We start from the raw sequence: 20,082 nt of genomic DNA, 5'->3' as shown, positions 1-20,082 counted from the left end.
AGGGACGAGAAACCATTATAATATGAAACGAATAGTACGATTAACCCACATTATTTTTATAATAAACAAGAATCTAGTTCATTTATATCCCTCCAAAAAGTTTCAAAACTTGAGCATAATCGTATATTGTGAGTAAAATTAAATTACGTGTATAGCAGTACACGTTTATATCCACAGTCTCTTGTTATTAGGCGCCTTTCTCCGTTAGTGGACGTGACCAAAGAGCGTTGCGTGACTCTCAAAATGCACAAGAAAAAAAAAAAATAAATAAATAAAACGAAAACGTACAGAACGTTTTACACAGTCGTTTCGAGTTATGTCAGTTGATGCTTTACTAAGAAGAGGGATATTAAGAGAAGAAACTACAGCCAGGGCCGTTTCAGTCATGGAAAGAAGCAAAAATGAAATGGAGCCTCATCAACGCTTGTATGTCACGAACACATCCGACGCCTACGATTTAGTTGAAACGTCACGATTCTACTTCCCGAGCACGATTCCTAGTTCCGAAATTCTGATGCGTTTCCTTGTCTGTATTCTGTTTGTTTTCAATTCTTCCAAATGCTTTACTCCTTGTCTGGAAAATCCTGATCCCCGGATGAATGCGAAGAGCGGGAGAGGGGAGGGGGGTTCTCCAATGCGTGGCCAGCGGGCCACATTTGCCCTCGGAGCTTTTTTGTAATGGCCTGCCGATAATTTTCAGAAAATGGTTGAAAACCGACTAATTCTAGACTGAATAAAAGAAATAATTTCGGAATTACTGAAAGAAATAATTTCGGAATTTATGAAAAACATAATTCTAGAATAAATGAAAGAAATAATTCTAAAATAAATAAAAGAAATAATTCCAGGACAAATTGATGAAAATTCAAAATAATTGAAATAAATAATTCCAGAAATAATGAAATAAATAATTCTAGAACTGCAAAAGATAATTCTAGAATGAGTGAAAAGCGCCCGATTGGCGCAGTGGTAAGATGCTCGTCTTCCACTGTGAAGGTTACTGTCAAGGCCCACGGGTTCGAATCCGTCCACAGAATCGAATTTTTTTACCTACCTAGCCTAGAGCGGCCACCGATAGATGGTGCCTCTATTTCCCACCCAACTCCCCTGGTTGTAAATTGCCGCATGGTGATATACGTATATGACTGGAGTTGGCGTGCGGTAAAGTAGAATGGGTGAGAGAGGGAATTACTGAAAAAATAGGTATTTTGAAATAAATAATTTCAGAACTAAACCCAAATAAAAATAATTACAGAATCATCTAAAATGATTTCAGATTAAAATTATTCTCAGAATTAATAAATTTAATCAGTACTAAATGAAAAACTTTTTTCCGAATTAGTGAAAAAAATTATTTTGGAGCTGATCAAAACTGATAATTATTAAAAGAAATAATTTCAGAACAAATGAAAGTCTTGAATTATTTTTGTTCCCGCTTAAATCGGGGACCCATCGGCCCTTTTTTCTAAGATGACATTAAATTGCACGAGTAAAATTGCAGGTGGCCAGCGGGTTTCGTGAGAAGTTTTAATTCGCCGAATCTGAAAGGTTGAGGCCCCCTTGCATGGAGCATAGTTCACCCTGTATACTGATGACAGGTACTGTGAAACCTTGCAACAACGATACTCAGTATAACGATAAATCACTATACAACAATATTTTTTCAAATCTTGTTTTTTTGGAAATGCCTATAATCTGATAATAAACTTCTCTCAATTCAGCGATATCCTTCACTACAATAAATCCCTCTACAGCGATATTTATTATATTTTGCTCAAAAGATCATCTTCAATATATTTTTAAATCACTCAACAGTTTTTGTTCTTTCAAAAGTGTTTAATAGCATCAGTAGTTCGCACCATCCACCCTTCGAAAGTTCTTATGGAGTTTCCCTGAAGCTGTTGTTTCTGTAGGACAGAAAAGTATCACGCAGTAAACCACTTTACAGTATGGAACAACCGAGTTTTATTAATCAACTAATTAATTATAGTTTTTTTTGTTGCTTACTAAATACTTATAAATGCATTTTATGGTGGTACGCATTTAAAAACCCACCATAAAAAGCATACAGCATATAACAAATTTATGTCATTAATTTAAAACCTTCTTGAGTTTGAGATTTTCACCAATTCCAAATTGCCATTAATTTCTGTGTTAATTTACATTATTTTTCAGCATTCCTGTATATTCTTTAATGATATGCACTTTTGGAAGGCGATAAATTCTGGTTCCCCCCTCCCATCCAGCAAAATATATTATATCGCGTCTAAAGATTACTTATAGACATTTCTAGGGCTTTGAAATTGTGAAGACACTCCTGGGTCTGATATTATTTTCGCACCGAAGTTTCGCGTCTGTTAAGGATGGCGCCTGCATTGACTGCAACTGGTCATTATATACTGCGTCACGTCAATCACTGTTTATATATTAGTTTATATTACAAACTCACTGAAGTTTTTTCTCAGCCAACAGCATATCAAGTATAAGGGTATTAATGTCGAGACGAACATCGGGGAGAAAAATTGGATTGGTAGTCTCCACTCTGAATTGAACCGTAGTCTTTTAGCAAACGAATCAATATGCAACAGAGTCGTGACTTGTCTTTCTTTATAACACGCGTAGTAGTAAAAAGATTTCTGAAGAAGGGGACGATGGATCAAAAAGTTTGAGAAACTATGCTATGGACCATAGTTTTCAAAACATTTTTGTTCCATCGCCCCCTTAATCAGAAATTTTTTTCTCTCATCGCCCAACTCAAACAAGCCCATAGAATCTTATGTTATAACCGTGGCTTCTATCGCCCCCTGATCACTCCATCGCGCACAAGGGGGTGATATTGCCCACTTTGGGAAACACTGCCTTAACATGACATGCCATGACATAACATAACATAACATAACATAGCATAACATAACATAACATAACATAACATAACATAACATAACATAACATAACATAACATAACATAACATAACATAACATAACATAACATAACATAACATAACATAGACTACAGTTTCCCAACTTTTTTTGTCCTATCGTCCCCTTCTTCAGAAATGTTTTTCTCCCATCGCCCCCCCCCCCCACCGCAATCTAACCCATAGGGTCCTATGTTATACTCGTAGCTTCTACCGTCCTCTGTAATTTTCCATCACCCCAAGGGGGGCGTTTAACACGTCCACGTTGAGAATCACTGCTATAGACTACTAATTGAGTGGCATTGCGAAGGGAAGCAATTCTATTTCTTGGGTAACCATATTCATGACAAAATAAATCTTTGTTTATTCCGTTTTAAAAATCAGCCATTGTGTATGTATTTTCCTGCGTATAATCCGCGGATTTATACCTTAAAAAAAGACATCGGAATTTCTTGGTGCCAATTATGTACTGCTGCGTCTTATCTTCGTAGATTTTATTTTAGGGCCCTTTCACACGGAGCGGATGCGGAAGAAGTTTTAACAATTGGTATATACGAAGCCTTTTTAGACGATGCGGAATGCGCCCGCCACTTCGAAGTCCGGATGGCGTCCACATGTGTCAAAACCTAAGTGCGGGCTCCGCATCCGCACATACAGGTTTTGTACATTAGGTTATATGGAGCTATTTACACGATGCGGGTCCGGGTGGAATTCGTCTGCATCTTTGGCTACTTATAAAGATGATTTTGCACGGAATTTTTTTAATTATTTGCCATAAATACCCTTAAAAACACCATATGAAGGTCCCTGTTCATTATTATAATGTACCCACATACGTCTATCCCTCCGTTTCCTTCTGAGGTAAAGAAGATATAGCAACTTTAACCGCCTTTTGTCCGTACTTTACAATTTCATGCAATAAAACTGCCAACAACTGCCACTGAGGGGGACCATGAAAACGCTATTAGGAAGTGGCCGTTATTGGTAATGAAATTTTATTTCTCAAAGAAAAAAAAGCCACTATAAAATTTGATCATTTTTATCGCACCACGGTCATTTTCTGCACACGAGGTCTAATTAGACCGGGACCTACAATTTATTGCCGATTCCGAACGGCAGGCTTGTTTTTTATACTCATCGAGAGGTTGGCGCGCTAACCCCTCGATAGGGGACTCCCTGCGGTAGCAACTTTTTGCTGCGGTCAAGTCGCCGTTTTTTGTTGTACCCCTGTGTCAGGAAAGTTTTCTGACAAGGATGAACCGGGTATCGAACTCGCGACACCTCTATACATCCTTTGGTACTTTAGGTAAGCATCTTAGCGACCGGGCTACCGCGCCCCCTATAAAACTTGAGATCTATGTAACACGTAAAATCGTAAGCCGTTCTGTAATTCATTACGAATATTTTAATTGACTGAACACTTTAATAACTTTTAAATTTAATTTAAAAAATTTAATTTTTCTTTTTAAATTTTTTAAAATGATTTAACAAATATAAAATATTAAAATTATATTTTAAATATATATTTTTTTTATTTTTTAAATTTTTAATATTTTAATTTCTTTAAACTTTTAAAACTAAACATTTTTTATTAAACAATGTTATCCACGTACGGCGTTCATTCAGGGCCAGATTAAGACGTTTGAAGGCGCTAAGCACTTGAATAGTTTTGGTGCTCCCCCCCCCCCCCGATACCTACAAGTATATTTTACACGATATATTGAGTCTATAAACTAAAAAAAAAGTGAAATTTTATATTTCAGAGGTGACTGATCTAAGGATGGGATTACACTCTAAAAGGTTTATGGAAGTTATTTAATAAAACTTGAAAAAAGCAACCAATAAGTCTATTGGTTACATTCGAGCAAATGCAATCGATCAGCTTATTGGTTGAATTTGTAAAAGGATTATTATCAAATTTGTATAGTGTAATCAGTGCTTAAGACATAATTATGATGTGAATATTTCTAAGCACAGACATTTTGAGTCTCCACCCCCCGCTCCTTTTTCTACTTGCAAAATCTTTGATATCTCCTGAATTTTTTTTTCGGAACATCACTGGATGTTTTTGGAATTTTTCATTGATATTTTCCAAAAAGACAAAATTTTTTTTTCAAAATATTTTGAAAATATTTTAAGATATTTTTTCCCGTCGACTGCTTGTGAGGGTCGAACTGGAGGCATCGTTATGCCCATATTCTGTAGGGCTCTAGATTAAATCACCAAAGAATGGCTCTAGGCTGCCTATGAGCACTGAACTGAATGAGGGGTGAAGGAGAAAAATAATTACAAAAATTGCAAAAAAAGATTTTTATGCAAAAATTTCAAAGTAAGAGCGTACTGGACTGAGTGACTCGCAGACAAAACCGTGAACAAAACTTTAAAAAAAAATTAAATACCCTTATTAAACAACGCGCTATCCACACCGTTCACTTAGTGAAAACACACACAAAATCAGTCTTTAGTGCTCGTGTGAAAGGGCATGCGTATCCGGACCCGCATCCACTCCGTGTGAAAGGGGCCTTAGGAGAGAATTCTGAACAGAAAAAAAACCTTAGAATTGTAAAATATATAATTTTAAAGATTAAAGTTTAGATGTGAAAGAGAGATGTAAAATTTAGTTTTTTTTTCCCTAAAAAGCAACAACAAAAAACGGGTATTTGGTTAATGCTTATTCGATATTTGCTATCTTTCAGAATTTGCGCCATTCAGATATGTGATATGACCAAGTTTGGAAAAATACCCATTTACACTCGTTTCAAATTATTAAGTAGGGTAATTAGAGGCTATGAATTAGAAACATTACATGTTATAACGGAAGGGACAAATCAACATGGGTAACATTATGTGACAAATTAGATCATTCTTTTTAATCAGAATACTTAAAAAAACTTTTTGGAGGAACCAGAAAAATTTAAATTTTAAAATACTATAAATTAGACGTTTTATAAATTCTGGATATTTAATAAAACCACTTGGATGATACTCACTTTATTTGAGGTATGAATAGGCACTCCTTTTTTCATGAATATCATCGCGATTTCTGGGTACCCTGCGGATGAGGCTATGTGCATCAAGGTGCTGCCGTCCTGTGAGGAAAAGATGCACACATTAGTACCTGGTACCGAAAAATAATGTTTCAAAAGATATTATATAAATAGTAATTTACTACGAGAGAGAGAGAGAGAGATTCATACTGAAATCTCCAATTGAATGAATTCAATGAATCAGTACGGAGGATTGGAAATACCCTGTTTCACATGTCATAGAGATATCTAGATATCTAAGTGTTCCCGAAGGCTAGGTGTATCCAGAAATTCATTAAATTACAAAAAGCAAATCTCTCTCTCAACCTCACAACACATGGTCAGATATACAACAGCGTGTCCTTAGTTCAAGTATAAATTGTAAATCAAGATCGAATCATCATTATTAAAAATCTCTATAAATTAATCGTCTCCATTGATTGAATTCATTACTTCGTCTTCACAATCATCAATCGGTAACTATCAGTCGTTATTCATAAGAAAATCCTCCAACATCTGTCTTCGCCATCTTCCTCGATATCCGAAAATCAATGAAGTACAATGAAGTACTCGAAAAATAAGCAATATTTACGCAAGAAAACGAGTACAGTGAATTTTATGGCACAACATACACGGACGTACGCAAGCCTTCTTCGAATATATGCTCAAGCTTTTTTACGCATTTCTAGAGTTACGCATATACCCATACATTTCTATTGAGCAAGCTTGCTAAGCATTTCTGGAGATACGCCTTTTCTACATATTTCAAAGGGTGCGTAAGTACCTACTAAGTTTATAAGAGTTCGAGTACCTACCACGCATTTCTAGTACGAGCTCATACCAATTATGTCTAAGGGTACGAGCATACACCACACATTTCTAAGAGTACGAGTGACTACCACGTATTTCTAAGAGTACGAGTGACTACCACGTATTTCTAAGAGTAATTTCCAAAGGACAAGCATTCTAGGCATTTCCAGAGGACAAACCTCCTAGGCTTTTAAAGAGGAGAAGCCTCTTAAGTATTTCTAGAGATACGTCTTTTATATACATTTCAAGGGGTGCGTAAGTACCTACGTGTTTGCATACATAAGAATAGGTAAACGTTAGTAGCACTCCCCAATCCACACACACACCATGAAGGTATACGGGATTCTAAGAAGGTAAGCATTGCATACACTTATAGAAGTAAGCAAACATCCAGTACATTTCTAGGGATATAAAAGTCTCCTATGCATTTATACAAATACAAATACAAATACAAATACAACGCCACAACAGGCAAATTGCCCAACGAGGTGGCTGACTTAAGAACATCATGGATCCTCGATCCATTTTTTGGAGGCCCTACCTACTACTACTACACACAACTTTTATATCTAGGGATATAAAAGTCTCCTATGCATTTCTAGGGATATAAAAGTCTCCTATGCATTTCTGGAGGATACGCTAGTCTTGCGCATTTTCTAGAGTTGCTCAAATAATGAAAGCTGAGAACCACTGCAGTAGATAACGAAACATTTTATCAATAACAGTGCCTATGAGTTGGCTTTTTTGCAAGTAGAGCCATTTTGGTAAGAAGTTCATTATACGGCGACATCATACTGACTATCATGAGAATTATAATCTTGAATTATATAGTAATTTTTTATACTTTCGTCCTTTGAAAGATGGATGCCTTGAACTTCTCAAGCAGGATCTCCACAGCATTCGTGTGGCCCCGTTCGGCTGCCAGATGGACGGGCGCCCGATCACGTCTGTCAAGGATATTAGCCCGAGCGTTGGCTTGGCTAAGAACCTTTAACATACCCTCGTCGCCTTCCATGGCAGCAATGTGCAGAGGAGTCATGCCTTCACCCTGAAATTAATAGAAAATTCAAAACTCTGATATCATATGGAGTAAGAAACATAACGTTGATGGAAATCCGATTTGGCGAAGCTTCGTGGATTGACATGTAACAAACACGACAAATCACTCACGTTTTGTAGGTTGACTGCAGCTCCTTTTTCTATTAAGAATCTCATGAGGTCTATGTCTCTTCTTTTAGAGGCCACGTGGAGGGCAGTGTCCCTGCTGTCCTTCCTCCGGACCGAAAGCTGATCTTTGGCGTCCACCATCAGTAGCTCCCTGCAGATGCCGTGGTTGCCAACTTCCACGGCAAGTAGCAGCGGTATGTTACCGTTCTGAAATAGCAATGAAATAAATACATGGAAAAAAATTAATATTAATTGGTAGATACAATAAAACTACTCCTCCTAACGGCCATCCCTCTTTTGCGGCTAAATGATAATTTTCCATTTGTATAACAAATATATGCATTTTAAACCCCTGATTAACGGCCACCTCTCTTTTACGGGCGAATTTTTTCGTTCAGTTGGTGTCCGTAAAAGAGCGGTTTTACTGTATTGTATAATTTTTTTCTAGAGTTTGGCATCACCAAATACTTTAAATACAGTCGATTTCACTTATAACACACCCACCCCCCGGTGATTCCAGAATTGCATGTTATAACAGACGCGTATGTTATAAGTGAGGTCTTGAAACTAGCTTATGTATAGCAGTACATTATTGAGATTGTCGTGAACAAAATAAGCTTACGCATAATTAAGAAATTATTCTTATACGTAATTAAACTTAATATATAATGAATATATTTTTTGGTTGAAAAATTTGTTAGAGTATATACAACGAACGTGCATAAATTTTTGCTTAATTTAATTGATTTGACTGACATGTGGGTTTATGCTAACAGTTTTCATTCAAAGTTGCTATTATAGTTACAATTAATTTATAAAGAAGCAATAATTTACGGGCGAAAAACTATTATTTTCAATTGTATTTCTGGTTCTTAGAAGCTATCTATTCTGGATCCAGAGAGAAAGGGGAATGCCCAACTCTGATTCATTATAGAGCTATCTATCAGAAGCAAATGTAATTATTTTCACAAAATGTTTCGTTATTACGGAAATTCCCACAACTTTCTGTGAAAGAATCTGTACATCAAGATATCACCCGAATACAACGATGCTAGGAAAAAATTACTTTTTAGTTTCATTTTTCCTTTGAAGCATGCTATATCCGAATCATTTTCTAGGTTAAGGGAGTATTTTTGGTACGTTATATCCACAGTGTATGTCTTAAGCGGGGTATGTAATAACAGAAGTAAAAATACACGGAAGGGAATGGGCAAAAAATTGGACATTACAAAATCGTATGTTATATCCACGGTATTTGTTATAAGCGTACTCGACCGTATATTCCGGTTTCCGAGTTTAATTTAAACACGCAAAACTTATATTTAGTGGTTACATACCATGAGAAGAACTCCACTGAAAGCTGCAAAATTTTTTCGGTGAAGACTCGTATTTTATTTATTAAAATTCTTGTCCGAAGTAGGATTGTGACGCTACCTCGTGAGTAAATTCATCAACGAGTGAGTGAAGATAAATTTATGCTAGATGTTTGGTAAGAAAATGAAATTTTCTTAGATTTGAGAGTAATGATGGTTATAATAATTTATAAAAAAATGATAAAAATTGAAAACAGCATGACGTACGTGTACGCAAGATGTTCAACAATTAATTTAATTTAAAACTAATTTTGTTTTATAAAATATCTGTTATGTAATATGTAAGTACACAATTTATACAGTTTACGGATATATTTAAGGAGGTGATTAATCTCTATCAATTCCTGTAATGAATAATGTATTTATATCTACTTGAGAGACATATTGAGCCACTACGTACTCGTCAAAATGAAATATCCCAGACCAATGTATAATATACAGGGTGTCCTGTAAGTCCTGATTCGGTCTTTGTCTCACCAACCGTTCGCCATAGAGGTATGGTTTCAATTTAAACAATGCTCAAAATGTGTTTTTGAGCAAATTTTGTTGAGCAAATTTTAGGCATTTTTAAATAGGAATAGTTTCCTCTACGACGGATAAAGACTGAACTGGAACTTACAGGATACCTTGTGTAATGGAACAATTCTAATGTTAAAATGATGTACATATTGAGTGACTGAATTCCGATCTAGAATTTCGTCCAACCCTCAAAACATTATAAAAAAAATATTTCATTACTTTATAATATGATACGGGACGTGGAATTTATTCTAATGCAATATTTGCAGGAATTATCAAAAATTAATTTTTATAGACCTTATGAATTTATGTTGCTTTGAGGACTGGATGAAATTCTGGGTCGGAATTCGGCCACTCAATTTGCCTACACTATTTTAACATTAGAATTGTTTCCAGTACACAGGGTGCTCTGCAAGTCCTAATTCGGTCTTCAAGAAGGTTTTTTTCTAATCACAGAAAAAAATATATTAAAATTGATTTCATCAAAGTTTTTTTCCGTCGAAGAAAAGTTTTGCTTCTTTTCAATTCGGCTTTTAAAAATAATCCTGGGTAGAAGATGTGACCCACAAAATACCCTTCGCTTGCGTCAACACTAATGTGTAGACTTAAAATATTTTCAGCATTAATAAATCTTTCATGGTATTCGTAAAAAAAATTATTGCGAAAAAAAAGTATATTTTGAAAATAAATTATAAACAAATGTATGCTTAGCAATAAATATAATAAATCCGGCGACTTTACACCAGGGTCTTCAACGTATAGCCCGCGGGCCAATTGTTGCCTTCGCAGTTCTTCGTTGTGGCCCGCCAAATATTTTAAGGAAGTATACTGAAAATGCATTGAAAGACGATGAAACTAAAAAGAATGTTAAATTGATGAAGAACGAGTCCTTAATTTCAGAATCAGTGATAAAAAGAAATTATTTCAGAATCAGTGATAAAAAGAAATTATTTCAGAATCAGTGATAAAAAGAAATTATTTCAGAATCAGTGATAAAAAGAAATTATTTCAGAATCAGTGATAAAAAGAAATTATTTCAGAATCAGTGATAAAAAGAAATTATTTCGAAATTGGTGACAGAAAGAAATTATTCCAAAATCGGTGACCAAAAGAGAAATTATTTCGAAGTCAGTGGCAGAAAGAAATTATTTCAGAATCGGGGAAGAAACAGTTTCAGAATCCATGAAAAGAATAATTTCAGAATCAGTGAAAGGAATAATTTCAGAATCAGTGAAAGGAATAATTTCAGACTCAGTGAAAGGAATAATTTCAGAATCAGTGAAAGGAATAATTTCAGAATCAGTGAAAGGAATAATTTCAGAATCAGTGAAAGGAATAATTTCAGAATCCATGAAAAGAATAAGGGGTGACAGTTAATCAAGGGTTTGAAATGAATAATTTTATCATACAAGGCCGAAATTATTATTTGGACCGTAGAAGATGGGTGACCACATCTGAGGAGTGTCGGAAGAGGAATTTTACTGTATAAAATCTTTATTACTGTATTAAATCTTTATTGCTATATTAAATCTTTTAGTGTGACTTCAGAGCAAAATACGGCTATAAAAGTACAATACTTTTTTTATGTGGAAAGAGTTGAATCCTTGTCGGTGTCATTTTTTGAGAGTCGCTGAAATTTTACGTGTTCAGGGATTTATAAAATTACTCCAAATTGAAAGGATTGGAAATGAAATTTTAAGTAAAAACTATTCAACTTTATAAGAAAGATTTCATCTGTTTATAAATAACATTAAAATGAAGGCAAACTGCGTATTTTACCCTTAATGTTCCGTTTTTTAGCAAATCAAAAACTCCTCTCTAGTTAATTAATCCTCCCCAGTTGATGCATTGTTTCAATTACAAATATGATAACAGCATTAATTTGCATCCCATATTTTTGCAATTTTTTGTCAATACGTTTCTATAGGGGTGAACCATACAGAGTAAATAATATGCGATGGTAGCACGTTAATTTAAGAACGTACCTTGTCTTTTTGCAGCCTCGCATCTTTTCCAGTCGCTTTCAAAATGAGTTGCAGCGGTGTCAAAGCTGCTCCAGTTGGCCGGGAACATATTAGATGCAATGGTAACTGCTCTCTAGGCTATCGATACAATAAAAACGTGACAGATGAATTGATAGTTTGTCTCTCAATAAATATACGAGAAAATAATGCGAGAAAATGCTGATAGTCAGCCATTTTAGTTTCGGTAATGCAACTCAATGTCTTACGGATAATTTTAAATTTTACAACCCTCAACAACAAGAAATATTAATTAATTTACTTTCCGCTCACCTTGAGGGTTCCTAGAACATTCATCTGTGATCAATAAAAGCGAGTCTTCAGGTACCTTCTGTGGGTACTCAGGGGAATTGAAATCGAAAGTTTGGAAAATTCCATGTACCGTGAATTGCCACAATGGATTGCGTGTCCGAACAGTTCCTTTCTGAGACGTGTTATGATAACCGAGGAAATATAAGAAAGGAAAGCCTAAAGGAATTTCGTGGCTTTCTTGTGTGATGGAACTTTGAATGTCTGGCAATTCGAACACCAAGTCGATATTTGGCACGGGTTTCTTTATCCTTGAACTTAAGTACCCAGCGGGAGGTTCATACTGGCCGGTCAAAACATTTCATTATTACGGAATCGCATCGGTTTAATGCCACAAGTTTTCGTATCGGACGATCACGAAAGGAAGTGCGAGGAATAATTTAATACTCGTAAAATCATAAGAAACTAAATTTTCTAGCAGTTATGGGCGTAAAAAAAGAGTGTGTGGTATTTGGAGAAAAGGTGTCGTACCGCAAACCTATTTGTACGTGATTGTCATTTTAGAAAGCATAAGTACATCTTACCTTCAATGCCTTTAATTATGTCTTACATTTTACTTTGTCTTTAATTTTAAATGTCTTAACTTTCACAAGAAATATTTTTCCCGCAGAAACGCACACTATCCAAGCCTAAGTTTTCGAAAATCTCGGTTAAGGAAAACCTCATCATATCCTGACTCCCTGAACGGTAAGCAAACAAATGCTTTTTTCCCCTTGCACAAAAAGTAACGCACTTTTCGCTAAAAAAAAGTGCAACCTTAAATCACTGCAATAAATGGAACGAATAAAACTAACGCTTTAAATTTCATTATAACGGAATCGCATCGGTTTACGCCACAAGTTGCCGTATTGGACAATCTCGAAGTGCCGGGAACAATTTAATACTCGTGAAATTGTACGAAACCAATTTTTTTAGTCGCCATAGGCTTGGAAAATGTATATGTGGTTATAAAAAGGTATAAAACCGTGCCTATTTAGACCTGAATGTCACCTTGAAAGCCACACGCATCCGGAAAGAACATCTTACCTTCAGTTAAAGACACTTAAAATGTCTCTCTCTTTGCACTTTCAAAAGAAATACTTTTCACAAAAAATGTGCACTGTCTAAGCCTAATTTTTCCAATCTCGTTCAAGAGAAATCTCACTATATCCTGACTCACTGAACGGAACGCACACAAATGCTTTCTCAAGGTTTTTCTTGCCAAAAAGTGATGCACTTTTGCGCTAGAAACAGCGCACATACCTTGAATTACAAGGTAAAGACTGCAATAAATGAAACGGATAAAACTAACGCTTTAGATGTTATCGATTCCGCAATGAATCTCGGTATTCACTAAACGGTATAGTAGAGTGATATTGATTATCTTAAGGTAAACAATGGTATCAGAGATCATGCTAACGATATTTTATACTCCCAGATTCAACGAGATTGACTGGAGGGAAAAGTAAAAGGCGGTGATTTTACATCGATAATTCACTCTGAGGAAAGACATACACGCGATGTCGACGTACCGAAATGCCCATGAATGAATTTCTATTAATAGATATTGCTGTTAGGATATTACAATTGTTTCAATTGAAAGTTACGGATTATGTATTTGAACTTACTCCTCCAGCAACGAGGGGATCGGATTTATTACTGAGCAGGAGCCGCACCATGTCCTCTCTGGGTTGATGAGAACATAGATGTAGTGCTGTTATGCCATCCTATAAATAGACAAAGAAAAAATGAGTACATATCAATTTATTTAAAAAATAAAAGAACAACAACGACTGATTGGAACCCCAGAGTTTGTACCACCTCCTAATCCTTAAAGAGGTCTTGATCTGTTTTAACATCGTTTTATATGGAAATTTTAGGATTATTTTCATCCTTAGCTCAGGACTATAAGAAGACAGTCCTGTTTTCTGGACCCATTGCCCGAGTAACTTAAATTCATTTTCTGTCCTCAGGACTAAAAAAAAGCTGAAAAACAGTCTTAATTTTGTCCAAAGTTAAGATTGGTCCCTAAAGCAAAATTATTTTTGTTCTTAACTAAGGACTATTATTACTTACTACTTGAAGAAAGCCTAACGATGGCCCCGAATTGGTCCAAATTTAAGTTCAGATTCTGAAGCAGTTACAATTTATTTTCCGTCCATAGCTAAGAACTATGTACTACTACTGCTACTTAACCGTACACGCACTTCGTAAAAATACATCTGGTGAGTTTAAAACTCGGAAAAAAAGCCCGAAAACAGTCCTAACTTCGCCTGATGTAAGGGTGGGTTGGGAAGTAAGCAATCGTCATACTGTGAATCAACATGGAAAAAATGTGCAAGAATGTCCACTACATGTGCAAGAATGGCCCCCATTTCCATTTCCAACACTAATAAGCGCGTCACCTACAGGTGAACCGGTCACTATATTTATGTTATATAAGTTGTATTTATGTAAAATAAATTTCGCGTACCAACGTTTATCATCTCAAATTATACAGAATGATTCGCAAGTGGGTGACTCAACACATGAATTCGCTACCCATCGGTGGTCGCCTCAGAAAGAACGTCCTCCCCAAGGAACGAACCCGCAAACCTGACGGCAATCTTCATGGTGGCAAATAATCATCTTACAATTGCACCACTCGGGCACAATGTAGCAATGATGGGTCGGAAACAAATTAGTCACACGATAGTGTTGAAAAAAACGAGAAATGCAAGAGCAACACATAAGTCAGGGATCTTCAACTTTTCACACATTGCGGGCCAAATCAGGAATTCTTATGAACCCCGCGGGCCACCACACCAAGTCATACTGCGATATTTATAATTCTTAGAGAGGAATCATATGCCCACCCCCACCCCCCAAAAATTAAAATTTTTGATTTATTCTGAAATCATTTCTTTCAGCAATTTGGAAAACACTTTTTAAAAATTTTTTTTAACTTAATTCCGGAATTACTTCTTTTATTGATTCTGAAATTATTCTTTTCATGAATTTTGAAATTATTTCTTTCATTGATTCTGAAATTATTTTTTTCTTGTCATTGATCCTGAAATTCTTCCTTTCTGTCACCGATTTTGAGATTAATTCTGTGACTAATTCTGAAAATAAGGGCTTCATCGATTTAACTTTTTTTTAAAATTTATTATCGTCTTTAAATGTCTTTTGAGATTATTTGCTTAAAATATTCGGCGGGTCACGGCGAAGAGCTCCGAGGGTCACATTTGGCCGCTGGTCATACGTTGCAAATCTCTGATATAAGTAAAGAACATTAGTTTATTCATCAAAATGTAGCAATTGCGATATTAAGAGAAGTTGCAGGAATTGTTGGCAGGAAGTTTCGGCCAGCAGCTACAGTTCAAGCCCGATATCGGCGGCTCATGGACTCACGGACGTTTTGGAATACACCGGACGTCTCTTGGAAGATTGTGGCTACGTAGATGCGTGAAACAAGATCCTCTTCACTGTCCATGGATGTCTCGTACACCAGACTTTTTAACCCTTTAAGTGATCTTAAAAACTTCACTGATCCACATTATAACTGGAACAGTGGGAATCCCTAAACCCTCAGTAAAATGCCACATGTTTTTCAAAAATATAAATATTTTTTTCTCCGATTTTGTGCAGGTGATAGGGCTTAAATACTCTGGCTTTTTTGTAGTATTTATACCGTACGCATATCCTTATACTACCCGATTCCCCCCGAAGGGGGAATAATACTATCTCTATCCTCCTGTTATCAAAATTTGGACAACTTGCAGTTGATTTGACAGGTTGGAGGGGGAAGGGGGGGATGGAAAGCATGTTAGCAAACAAAGCTTTACAGAGATATTAGGGCTCGTCATTGCCGAAATAAGAGGTTTCATGGGGTGGGATATCTCATAATTGTCGAAATACAAGGTATCAAGGCAGGCGAGATATCTTGTTATTGCCGTTGGAGGGATAAGTGAACAAAATATACAAAGAGGAAAGGTCCGGTGACCCCGCCGGCCAATGAATGGGAACCATTGCGGCCTATCCAAGTTTTCAACGGCTCTCTATGGCGTGACTAACGCGTTTTGTGACTCTTCATTACTACGCGATTCATCTTTGAGTCAGTTACTTCTCTAAGAAGTTTGTATAGAAGATGCCTAATTATTTCTCTCTTTTATGCAAATTCATCATTAATAACAAAAATCAAACTCTTTGATTACGCAAGAATTTTGATTACGCTTTGATTACGCGTGGTCGGCTGAAGTTGGTGTGGTCGGCTGAAGTTGGTTTTCTGTGGTTCCCAACTTCAAGGCGCAAATGCGAGCCGATCTCCCCGTTAAAAAGTCTCGCCACAGAGAGCAACAGTCCTACAACGGTAAATCATTCAACCATAACACTTCACTTCACTCATAGTTAGTAAAACTGGGGGCAGATGACAGCACTACACATAACAAGCATTACACAGAAACAAACTTTACGTCAGGTTGCACTACACGTACACGCACATTCCCGCATGTACCGATTCGTTGGGGGGTTCCGCGGGGGGGGGGTGCATGTGTGGTGTAGCAGTAGTAGGTAGGGGCTCGGGGATCCATGATGTTCTTAAGTCAGCCACCTCGTTGGGCAATTTGCCTGTTGTGGCGTTGTATTTGTATAAGAAAAAAATTGATAGAATTTGAAAGCTTTATTTTACTTGAACAAAAATAATTTAGGTTATTGGGAGGTCTCTCTTGGTTTGAAAATTATTCATAGTACTTCGTTGGTACTCTGTAGTTCGTAACTAATAATTAGCACCCTTCGCAATCAAGATTACAGGGTGCTCCCCAAATGCTAGCTAGCTTTTGCGTTCGTTGAATAGCGTACGAGTTATGCTAAGAAGGTGTTTCCTGTAATCGTAAGCAGCCGTTATAACAATGAAGTAGTACCGCTTTTTACCCTGATATCGATTCCGCTTCGACATAGGACTGCAAAGGGTGAAACCTCGTACTATTGAAACTACACATATTTATTAAATCGGCATTTGACGATTTGATTTGCGTTTGATATTATTATTCTCGACATGATTTACGTGGAATGTCTTGTCTTCCACTAAAAGGAAATGTGTGATGGATTCAGACTCAATTAGAGTTGTAAGTTCTCTGAAGTGTGCCGTTTTGCTAATCTGACGAGAGAAAATTATTTTATGAATAGAAATTCAGTGAATAGTAAACCTCTGTAGCTAACCGTTATTTTGTAATTCATTTTCCAAGCTAGGCAGGGCCATCTTAAGAGCATCATGGGCCCCCCGGACCAAATGATTTTTCTGAGGCCCTACGAAGCAAATTTTCTAAAATCTCAACCAGATCCCATTTTTGTGAGGCTTCCTTTTCTCTTGAGGCCCCCGGGCCGTGCCCGGGTGGGCCCATGCCTTAAGACGGGACTGAAGCTAGGTAGTCATTCTTCGAGCACCCTGTATGAATCAATAATCTGTACAGCAGGGGTGCACAACTTCCGGTCCGTAGGCCGAATGCAGCCTGCCAAGAGGTTCCATTCGGCCGGCGAAATGTGTTCCGGTTGGAAATTACCAATACATACAACACGATCAACGCCTGTGAGATCTCATATTTCTTTTATAATAACACGGGAAATTGCAATTGAAACGGGATATCGCTAATTATCGCCAAAAAATTATGAAATAGAAGTAAAGTTGCTGATTGCAGCCAATAAATTTTCATAGGCAAGTAAATTCACCAACTACAGCCCAAAGAATTGTCAAAATCAAGTAAATTTGCAATTGCATGCAAAAAATTTTCAAAGGCAAGCGAAGTCGTCAATTACAGTCCCAAAAGTTGTCGAAGGCCAGTAAAGTTGCCAAAAACAAGAAAAGGCGCAAATTTGCAGCCAAAAAAGGCAATAATTTGAGTCATAAAAACTAATCTTAATTCTTAAAATAATTTTTAATTCATAAAAATAATCACAAATTCAAGTAGGGCTTGTTGAAAACAAGAGGAAAAACTGGACATTTTATGAAAAAAGTTGGGATGAGTATATATATATGGAATTACGAGATATAAGGGATCATATAGTAACCCCCGCATATATAGGTTCTGGCTCACGAGCGGCAAAATTACCGCATATCTCGCCAGCGGACTGCAAAGGATCCCCCTTCCGTACAGTATTAGTAGAGTAATTACGGGGGTTGTTTGATTTTGAGAAATTTAAACAAAATTCATTTTTTTTAGAATAACAGGTTTCTTTTAATAACATCAAAATCGGAATCGATGCGTGTTTGAAGCAGATGAAAGAACGATTGCAGTTAAGGCCTTAAATATGGAAAGCGGTCAAGGTGCGTAATCCCGCGGCCGGTTTCTTAAAATTCCTCTCGGTTATAGGCGGCAAGGCCACGCATCCGACCCGCGTTTCCATGGCTGCTGCCCACGTGACCGGAAACTGAAAGTGCTTTGCGACTTCCGGTCAGCTGAAGGACTCTTTCTCCCCCCCCCCCATAATTTTTCTTGCGCTACAGACGTGTTGGTCATCGTGCGGTCATCGTGGTGGTTGAAAGAGGAAAAAAAAAATGACTCGTACATTCTAATGATTCACAATGATCAAAGCTGCCGTATAAACGATTCTTTTTGGGGGAAGTAGACGTGTATTTTATAAGTTCTTAATTCAGAAATAGGAAGATTGAATACCTTTTGTCCGACCAAGGTTATTCTAGTTGGGGAATATACAGGGTGTACATAAATAAAGTCCCTCAGTTCTGAGATGTTTACGGCCTCAACTACCCGTTAGAGAGAGCACAATCATCCATTTCTCGCGGGACAAATTTGACCCTTGAAATCATCTGATGTGACCCACGATCTCAAACTCAATTTTGCGGAAATGAAGAACAAAACTACTAACTGCCGCGTTTGAAAAACTACTTTTTCCATATTTTCCGTTGAGACATACCGCGGATCGTTGTTTTTCCCCCCTTTAATAACGCTTCAAAGCATTTTTAACATTATATGTTTTTCAGACTTTATCATACAGGCCTCAGCAAAAGTCACTGAAGCTTAGCATGGCCATATTATTACTCACTTACCTTATATTACAAGGGGGTTAACAGTAACAGCTGGATACTTGCAACTCATTAAGATTCCTTCTGAAAAATTTCTAAGTATTCGGTGCATGGCAGAACGTTCAAAGTATATATATATACCTATATGTGCGTCCGTAATTGTATTTGTGGTGTCAGAACAGAGCTGCCAACTTTCCGGATTTAGCGCTGCAAGGCCGGGTTTCACAACGTGTACAGGACTTCTAGACATATTGCCGGAATTTAATTTCCATTAACGGTTAAAACAATACAAACTCAGAAGAAAAGGAACATTAAGTTAGCTGTTTTTCCTGCTGCCACTGTTCCTCTTCTTCAGAAGGCGACACCCCCATTTACATGGAGAAGCACACTAGGCACGCGCTGGCCAACGCCGTCCCAATCTATCAACGTAAACAAACATGGCGGCTTCTTTTTTTTTAAAGTTGTTTGATCGTAAGACGGAATATGATAGATGATTCAATAACTATTTTTCCCCCAAAGATGGTAAATAAGGTACTATTAAGTCTTCTGATGGCGAAAATTTCGGAAAATCGGAATCGCCAGTTGTGGGTGTTTCGATTCTTAAATCGTAGCTAAAAATTGCAAATGGGTGGGAAATTGAGGGCTTTTATAAATCTCAGTTAATTAGAATTATTTCATGGGGAAAAAAATTTAGAAAAAATGTCCAGTAAATATCCGAAATTCAAGGAAGCATCGTTGGAAAAAATGACATTCCTTTCAAATAGATAGACAGAAAATTTCAACGAAACATACGGAAATGTCCCGTAAAATACACGAGTTCTATGTATATCTTCTTAAGAACTTTTCAATGTGTATCATTGCTTTAGTTCTTATTATGACATTAAAAATTTTGGCATACAAAAGAATATTTGCCAGATTTTTAAGTAAATTGCAGGATTTTTG

At 36.6% G+C, this 20,082-nt stretch overlaps 1 protein-coding gene across 1 annotated transcript in view; it reads right to left on the bottom strand.

Moving 5' to 3' along the window:
* The window catches only part of LOC149084433 (uncharacterized), a 98,940-nt gene that overhangs the window by 35,988 nt on the left and 42,870 nt on the right, over positions 1-20,082 (bottom strand). Inside the window, exons 3-7 of the mRNA XM_089235315.1 lie at positions 13,751-13,849; positions 11,799-11,915; positions 7,925-8,128; positions 7,599-7,802; positions 5,909-6,007 (exon numbers count right to left, since the gene is read on the bottom strand). Of these exons, the coding sequence (XP_089091441.1) occupies positions 5,909-6,007; positions 7,599-7,802; positions 7,925-8,128; positions 11,799-11,915; positions 13,751-13,849 (723 nt within the window). The remainder of the gene's footprint in view (positions 1-5,908; positions 6,008-7,598; positions 7,803-7,924; positions 8,129-11,798; positions 11,916-13,750; positions 13,850-20,082) is intronic.

The sequence above is a fragment of the Pholcus phalangioides genome, unplaced genomic scaffold (genome assembly GCF_987345545.1).
Source record: "Pholcus phalangioides strain wild (caught in Gottingen) unplaced genomic scaffold, Ppha-v1.0 ptg000008l_1, whole genome shotgun sequence".
Taxonomy (NCBI): Eukaryota; Metazoa; Arthropoda; class Arachnida; order Araneae; family Pholcidae; genus Pholcus; species Pholcus phalangioides.
The sequence above is the reverse complement of the archived record's forward strand: the minus strand, read 5'-3'. Positions and strand labels throughout refer to the sequence as shown.